Below are 8,998 nucleotides of genomic sequence, written 5' to 3'. Positions count from 1 at the left end.
ATTCCTGCTTCTCTGTCTCATTTGAAGGAATGGGTTCAGTTTCTCGATGTAAATAGCTATGTTATATGACTTGATTCTGGATTATCCCTGCTTTTTTTTTTTTTATAACCATGTGAGGGAGAAATTTACTGTTATGTGGAGCTAAATTTTTTTTTTTTGTGTTGCTGCAGAAATCCTATAAAACTAAACAATACAAAAAGGGATTCAAAGCAGCCGATGCCATTTTGAAATGATTTCCAGATCATGGAGGTATACTTTTTCGTGCTTGCTTTTACTTGTCTTGAATGTTTTATTTCCTTGTTACATGTTTAAGTTAAGTAACACACCACCTATCTTTTTTACTTAAGTTACTTATCCTCTCTCCATTTCTTAATTATCATGGTTCTTTGGGAATTTTTTAACCACATACTACAGTGCATAGTTTTGATGCGGATTTACCTTACATTATGTTGATGTGTACTTTTGTTAATTTTTCCCATTCATCACTTCACAAGTCCTAAGCTGTAAAAAATCATCAGGGTCATTCTGCTGTATCTCATCTGAGAATTTTGCATGTTCACTTGATAGCTCAACTGAACCATTTCCTACTGATATCCCTTGATCAGAACTTTCATGTAAGTCATTTGTGTTGAGGTGTGAAAGAGTAGAATCTGCAAGAGCCTCTTCTCTTGAGTTAATTGCGCTCATTTGATGAAAAGTGAATATAATAAAATATAATATGAAAAGATCGGTAACAGCTTCAAGAAGGCCAAATCTGTTTTAATTGGCAAGGTTTGTCCCCTGGTTTTTCTCTGCATTCGTACCTTTGATTATTGTTCGTAGTTTATCAGTTACCTTGGGAGAATGCTTTGCACTACTTTTTAAGCTTTATGATTGTCTGTGTCTTTTAATGGTAATCCTGCTCTTATTGTGAAGCATGTTGGTGTTGTATGCTTGTCTTCATAACAGAAGTTTAAGCGGCAAGTGATACTTTGACATTTACCATGTAATCACTTGGGGATTCTTTTTCTCCACCGTTGAACTCTTTACATCATAAAAATGATATCTCATTCTGTATTCCGTATATATGCGTATACATATATATGATTGTAATTTTAAAGTAGAGGGGGAGGCGAGAAAGATGGTTCATCCTTTGAAAGCTATAATCTTTGCAAATTTTCCTCATTATCTTTGAGCTTGAACTTTATGGTTTCTTTTTCGCCTTTCTCGTTGATGATTCAATTAGCTCACTGAACATATGATGAAGCTTACTTATTAATCTGCTATAGGTGGACTGTGATGAGCATAAGACTTTGTGCAGCAAATATGGAGTCTCTGGGTACCCAACAATTCAGTGGTTTCCAAAAGGATCTGTAGAACCCAAAAAGGAGGCTGGAAGGTCATGCCCTTCATCATAGGTAAGGAGGACTAGATAAGCATCTACATTCATTCATTCTCTCTCTCTCTCTCTCTCATGGTTGAAACTTTTCACCAGGATATGAAACTTTTGAGAAATTGGGAGCAATTGGAACATTAGTAAACCTGTTGGTCTATCTTACAACCGTATTCAACCTGAACAACATCACAGCTGCAAACATCATCAACATATTCAGTGGCAGCACCAACTTTGCTACTTTTGCTATGTGTTTTCTTTTCTAATACATTTTTTGGTCGCTACAACACATTAGTATTCTGCACTATCACTTCCTTTCTGGTATTAATTTAATAGATAAATTATTCATTTCATGCAAAGAAAAAAAAATCAATAAATTGTGCTAAATTTTCTATGAATCACTACACTTTTAATTCTATTTCCATGCATCTAATAGGGATTGCTTGCAAATGACAATATTAACTTAATAGACATCATTCAACAAAGTTCTATGATTCACTACACTTTTTTGTGTCTGTGTCGTATCTGGTGTTTGCATTTCATATTCAATTTTAATTCTTGTTCCCTGCATCCAAACAGGGTTTGCTTGCAATACAACTAACAGCAGTATTCAAGAATTTGCATCCACCACTGTGGAAAGGAAAGCCACACATGCAAAGGTCCAACAACTGGCCAAATGGCTTTTCTAATATCAGGATTTGGTCTACTCTTAGTAGGTGCAGCAGGGGTTAGACCATGTAATTTAGCATTTGGGATTTTGATCAGTTCAACCCCAAAACAGATTCAGGAAAGAAAGGAATCAATAGTTTCTTCAATTGGTATTTCACTTTGGCACAGATGGTGTCTTTAACACTAATTGTATATATTCAATCAAATGTGAGTTGGGCTATTGGTTTGGGAACTCCTGCTGCTTTGATGTTCATATCACGTGTTGTGTTTTTCATGGGAGCTAAATTGTATCTTAAAGTTAAACCAAGTGGTAGTCCTGACACTAGTATTGTTCAAGTCATAGTTGTCGCTGTCAAGAAAAGAAGACTTAAACTACCTTCTGACCAGTGGTTATTGTATATCCAGCTACATCAGATTTGGTTAAGACCTTGAAGCATGTACGTTTTGCTGCTTTCGGCAAATTCACTTGGAAGGAATTAACTAGAGCGGGATGAAATTACTTTGGTTGTTGTAATTTGACTGTACTATATACTTATTTATACTTTTAGCTTTTTTGGAACCATGCTTTAATTAGTAATTATGATTTGTAAACATGATATATACTTTGTATGGGTAGAAATTTGACTTTTAATATTTGTTCTAATTTCTAAATATTGCAATTAAAGATTAATATTAAATAATTCAAAAATATATTCATAAAAATTAAATTAAAATATTTTCATATTCTTTTTTGCATTAAATGTATGGATTGAATTTAAAAGTTCAAAATGTTTGTCATGACCACATGTAGCTATGGATTTTCCTACGAATTTATCTACAATACTAATTTCAAGTAGAATTTTCTACAAAGTTTTCTGCGGATTACATGCCACATTGTCCTTGGAGGAAATTCTTTGGTCAAACTTTTGCTGCAAATGTTGTGTGATTTTTCTGCAGAAATATCTTTAGAAACATTACCTGCGGATTCTCAAATCTTCAAGAAATAATTATCCACAGAGGTTCTACGTGGAGAAATTATTTCTTGAAAATTCGCAGGTTATGCGTAATTTTAGCTTAAATCAGCAAGAAAACCAGTTTCATATATTTGACTTTTTTAACACTCTTTTTTTCTCCTAAAATAAATATTCTATTTTTGTGTGTTAGTCTTTAATATAGAGTTAAATTTTTTCGTCTTAATTTTAGTAGTTGTGATGTATTGAGAATGTAAAATACTTTACGCTACCAATACATATACACTAAAACTCAAATTATAATTTAATCTTGGGAACAAATACCCTTATTCCTTTTTAATGGCAATTCAATAATGGTTCCTTATCTTATTTATAATATTTTGGTCTATTATATTCTTTTTTTAAAATCAATCTTTTATGTTTCAAAATATGTATAAAAAAATAAATAAAATTCATAATAATATTCATCATCATTATATTAAATCGAAAAAATAAAAATAAAAACTCAATTTAAAAATAAACTCACAATTTAAAAATAAATCCAAAAAATAAAAAACCTCCAAATTTAAAAATAAAAAACAATGGGGGTTGGTTAGTGGAAGGGGATGGATCTAGTGAAAATCCCAAAAAGACTGAATCTATATGACCTTGCGTTCATAGTTCAATTCTTTACCATATGTACAATTTTTGTATTATTATTTCTTTCGATTTTTCACATAATAAAAATAAATTTATAATCCGAAAAGCATTGGGACAAGGGATTGAACTTATGAACTTAGCATATTATTTGCCACTAAACTAATGTATTTCTGTGAAAAATATGGGCAAATCTTTTATATAGTACATTAGTTTAAAAAATAGTATATATATATGTTAAAATTAGATAATTAAAACAATAGTACAATTGCATCATTGCAATTAAATTTTCTAACTAATAGGTTTGTTAATTAGTTAAGATTTAAATTTTGAATTATCAAAATTAAAATTTCAAAGTCATAGTTAGTCTAATTAGGTTAGATTGAACTATTAGATCATCGAAATTATAATTTATAGATCATATTTAATCTAAATAGTTAAAATTAAACTGTTGGAACGTCGAAATTTAAATTTATTAGTCATAGTTAGTTTAATTATTTAAGATTAAATTGTTGGATTATCGAAATTTAAATTTATAAGACATAGTCAATCTAATTTTTTGAACCGTTGGATCCTTGCAATTTAAACTTCTAAAACATAGTCAATACAATTAGTTAAGATTGAAATATCAGAACATCAAAATTAGATAACATATGACTTATAAATTTTAATTTCGATGATTCGACGATTTAATCTTAACTGATTAGATTGACTAGGACTTATAAATTTTAATTTTGATTATTCAACAGTTTAATCTTAATTAATTAGACTATCTATAGCTCAGAAATTATAATTTCAAAACAACTCCATGTTAACTAATTAGACTAAATATGACAAATAAATTCTAATTTTGATGATCCAACGGTTCAAACTTAACAAATTAGATTGACTAAATTTGAAATTTAATAATCCACCGGTTCAATCTTAAGTGATTAGATTAAATATCACTTAAAATTTTAAATTTAAAAAATCCAACGATTCAATCTTAACTAATTAGAGTAAATATGACTTATAAACTATATTATCAATGATCCATCGATTTAATTTAATCTAATTAGACTAATTATAACTAAAAAATTATAATTTCAATTATCCAACAGTTCAATCTATCTTAATTATACTAAAGATGTCTGAGAAATTCAAATTTCAATGATCTAATAGTTAATCTATCTAATTAGACTAAAGATGACTAAGAAATTATAACTTCAATGATCTAATAGTTTAATCAAACTTAATTAACCTAAAGATGATTAAGAAATTCTATTTTCGATGATTTGACTATTTAATCTTAACTAATCAGACCTACTATAACTTAGAAATTTAAATTTTGACGATCCAACAATTCAATCTTAACTAGTTAGACCAACTATTTCTTATAAATTTAAATTTTGAGGATCCAACGGTTAAATTTAAAATAACTAGACAAAATATAACTTAGAAACTATAATTTTGACTTGCAATATCTTAAATAATTAAACAAAATATGACTTAGAAATTCTAATTTCGATGATATGCCAATTCAGCCATAATTAATTAGTTTGATTATGACATAGAAATTTTAATTTCGACGATCAACAATTTAATTTTAACTAATTAGACTAAATATGACTTAGAAATTATAATTTAAATAATTGTATGGTTTAATCTAACCTAATTAAACTAATTATGACATACTGAAATATTTTAATTTTAATGATCTAATTATTTAAGCTAGTGAATTGTAATTTTAAGTATTTTTTATATTAATATTTATTTTTCTATTAATTAGGATAAAGACTTAAGTGCAATTATGGGTGATAATATACAAAAGGTGCAGCACACTTTATAATTTGAATTGATCTCATTAAATGAAATGATAATTAGTGTTGCTTATTGACTTAACTTGAAAAAAACTTTATTTGCCCACTTCATTGTAGAATTATCTATATTTTTTATGCAACAACTTTGTATAATTGATAATCTTGGAGGATTAGAAGTAGGAACAACTCATAGTCTGTGTAGGTTGAATCACTCTACAGAGCCTCAAAATTTTGAAATTTCTAAAATATTAGTTATATATTATCAACGTTTATAAATTATTAAATTTCCAAATTATTTTTAAGACAGTTTTGATGAGAAGTATTGTATTTTTGAAGGTTTAATGTTAAGTAAGAGTTAAAGACGTAATTGTGAAGATTGCAATAAATGATTGGATTCGAAGGGATGTTTGGTTATGAGAAATACAAATGAGAGGCGATATTGATAGGAAATATATTTAAAAGAAAAATACCGTTCAAGTGCACTCGCGGCTTAGTAGAATGAGTTTTGATTTTTACAATTTAAAATATCAATAAAAATATGAAAACTAACGATAGATAGATGTGACTATCCTTAAATTTCTTGTTAACAAAATATTTTAAATTTGTACTTCATTTAAATCTCATTAAATTGTTGCCATTAAAAATTCGTTGAGTTAAACTAATGTCACTCATTAATTAACATATCAGAATCCTTGATCATAACGATAATCTTTTCAATTAAACATTTACATCTATTGGTGAGCTGAACATTAATATACAACTCAAATCAAGTAAGAAAAAAATGAATAAACAAATACAATAAAAAATAAAAATAATCACTAAAGAGTTTTCTCCAACGGTTAACAGTAGTTATGTCCCAAAAGCTTCTTTTCTTGGCCATCGGTAGTGATTTTATTTGATTAAGTGTTCTGATAGCTATCTTCTCTTCATTATACTTAATCTCTGGAGTGAGATAAGTTGCAGTAAAGGACGAGGGTCCGGTCATTCGCTTTTTATTTGGTTGAATTGGAGGAGTCCAAAGACGAGATGAAACCGATGGTCGTGTTGAGCAGGAACATGCTGCTAAGGACTGTGCTTCGAGTGTCAAAAGTTTTTGTTGCTGCTGTAGCTGCATTCGCAATTCACGATTCTCCTTTTGCAGCTCAAGTACCAGCTTGGCCTGGTCTGTTCCAGTTTCAGTTACTGGTAATAGATCCTCATTTGCATCATTTGCCTGCATCCATGTCTAACTGGTTTCAATTTTATTATTCAGAATCAACGGAGTGATATATTTAAAATGGTTAGAGGATTCAACCTTTGTTCGAATCATCTTGGCTCTGTCAGCCCAATGAAGGGTGTTTTGAGTTTCACCAGATGAGAGGTTACTCGAGCTTATGTTAGCAATCATGACAGTTCTGCACTTTCCTCCTAGTGAATCTTTGAGAAGCTGTGTCAATTTTGAATTTCGGTATGGTATATGCTTCTTTCCCTCTACAAGAGCATTGATGCAGCTGCTTAGTGCAAGAAGAGACCGGTTTATGTTGGCACCCTCAAGAGATCTAAGTGTTCTTCGATTTGTGGCAAGAGCTCTCTCTGACCCTGCAAGATCAACCAACGAGAGCTTTCCCACATTGTTAATAATATTCATTGCAGCATCTCTAACTTGGTATTCAACAACAACCTATATGTAACAAATAAACTAAGCACAAGTCACAATCACAGCATATAAGGGTTTTTGCATCATTTTCTGTAAACAACCTTCAAAAGTGTACCTGCAAGACAGCATGGGAACGTGAAGATGTTTCATTTGCACGAGTTGGTTCTGTAGTTCTGTTATGATTTCCTTGCTGAAGCAATGTCATCACCTGAAGCAGCAAACGAAAATTAAAACTCAAAAAATTCATACAACAATCTTCCAATATACCAGAATGGTTTAGAATATTACTTCATCAACAGAGTAAACTCTGTATTGTGTAAGACCTGCTGCCACATTCCCCTAAAATATAGTTAGACAAGGTATGATCAGATTGTGATTTAATGGGATGCAGCGAAAATAACAACTCCTAAAATTACAGTTACGATAAAGAATGCACCTGTTTATCTTCTCTCAAAACCAGAGGTCTTCCAGGTGAAATCAAATCTTTTATAGTTTCATTATAAACCTCGAGATAGGACAGATGAACAACATGGTTTCCATCACAACTTCTCGTCTTGATTTTATCGAAAAGATCCTTAATTGCCAACACCATCACCCCCGGGCTCTCCAATGTACCAATCATTGTGTAAGTTTTTCCAGCTCCAGTGGCACCATAACAGAAAACTGTCCCATTCCTCCCTTGTAGAACTCCTTCCACAAGTTCTGAGGTTCTGAAAATGAAATGTAAACAAGTTTTTAACCATACACCAATTAATAACATTATGACGTGAAAGCACTTATAGAACTAGTCTATACAGTGTTATTAAACTTCATAAGATTAAAATAGAAAGTAAAGAGATGAAAAAACTTCATAGATTGTAAAAAATAAAAGTGCTTGAATGTAACCACAATTGTATGTGTCAGACACTCTTCAATTATTAAAGTGAGCTGAATGGAATAAAATAATTATCTTGATGTTTTACCAAAAAGAGTTTAAAAAAAGTTTCCATATCAAAACCCAATATTGGAAGAGAATCCAATAAGACATATTTAATTTAATAATGATATACTATGTTTATAGGAAAGCCAAATTTAGGAAAATTATGAATGAAAAGAATCAATGAAGCACATACACGGACTGGCACAGATACCCAACACCACATATGTGTTAATAATTTGAGAAAATAAATTAATTGAATGTAATTAAGGTTTGAATGTCGTGGCATAGAGAAGAGAACTCACGAGGTGGAATAAACTTCCTGTTGAGTAGCTGAATCAGGAAAGCAAGCATCAAAGGTGAAATGACGTCCACGAATTCTATTCAACCTCAAGTAATCGTTAGGATTAACCAAATCGGTCAAATAAACGTCACGGGGATTCACGATCCTCACACAACACCTCGAACCCGCTTCCTTTTCCTTCTTCGAAATTGGTCTCACTCTCACAAGCACCGTTACTCTGTTCCCTGTTTTCTTCGTTTCCGGTAACGATAGCTTCCGAGCCACGACACGGTTCTTGGAAGAAGGGTTCTTGGGAGGTGAAAGGTTTGGTTGTTCGTATAAGAGTGTTAGGGCTTTCAACTTCTCCTTCAAACCTTGATGTGGATTTGAACCGTTCATTGTGTGAGATCGAGTTGAAACTGGCATTGAAACGTTTCTTGCAATTTGTTCATAAAGTTGAGGAGTTTTTGTTTGGTCTACGAGAGAATCCATGAGTAGAAATTTCTTGGTTTTGAAAGCTTGATTTTATGATTGTTAAACGATGCGATGAATATCAGTGTTTGTGAGAGTCAAAAGTGTTTGTAAGAGGCAACATAGACAATATATAGCCCAAAGCATGATGGTTGAGGTTTTATTTATTATTATTATTATTATTATTATTATTATTATTATTATTATTATTATTATTATTATTATTATTATTATTATTATTATTATTATTATTATTATTATTATTA

The 8,998-nt window shown here is 30.6% G+C and overlaps 2 protein-coding genes across 4 annotated transcripts in view; one reads left to right on the top strand and one right to left on the bottom strand.

The window, feature by feature from the left end:
• The window catches only part of LOC101503150 (glutamate synthase 1 [NADH], chloroplastic-like), a 4,143-nt gene extending 1,471 nt beyond the window's left edge, over positions 1 to 2,672 (top strand). The window contains exons 3-6 of one of the 3 annotated variants that reach the window (XR_003472002.2): positions 171 to 249; positions 1,269 to 1,397; positions 1,475 to 1,693; positions 1,952 to 2,672. Coding sequence is in view for 2 of the 3 variants with exons in the window: in XM_073366642.1 (XP_073222743.1) it covers positions 171 to 233 (63 nt within the window). In the remaining variant the exon portion in view is untranslated. Of the gene's footprint in view, positions 1 to 170; positions 250 to 518; positions 772 to 1,268; positions 1,398 to 1,474 lie in introns of all 3 variants that reach the window. The other 2 variants (XM_073366642.1, XM_073366641.1) reach the window with 2 other exon arrangements.
• Positions 2,673 to 6,118: 3,446 nt separating this feature from the next.
• Positions 6,119 to 8,841, bottom strand: LOC101502827 (kinesin-like protein KIN-8A). The gene is made up of 6 exons (XM_004492074.4): positions 8,284 to 8,841; positions 7,499 to 7,772; positions 7,351 to 7,401; positions 7,178 to 7,270; positions 6,721 to 7,086; positions 6,119 to 6,639 (listed from the first exon to the last, which is right to left on the bottom strand). Exons 1-6 carry the CDS (start codon positions 8,751 to 8,753, stop codon positions 6,193 to 6,195), a joined length of 1,701 nt encoding a protein of 566 aa, XP_004492131.1. The 5' UTR covers positions 8,754 to 8,841; the 3' UTR covers positions 6,119 to 6,192.
• Positions 8,842 to 8,998: the final 157 nt, after the last annotated feature.

This window comes from Cicer arietinum, chromosome 3 (genome assembly GCF_000331145.2).
Source record: "Cicer arietinum cultivar CDC Frontier isolate Library 1 chromosome 3, Cicar.CDCFrontier_v2.0, whole genome shotgun sequence".
NCBI lineage: Eukaryota > Viridiplantae > Streptophyta > Magnoliopsida > Fabales > Fabaceae > Cicer > Cicer arietinum.
This window is presented reverse-complemented; position numbering and strand designations above follow the sequence as displayed.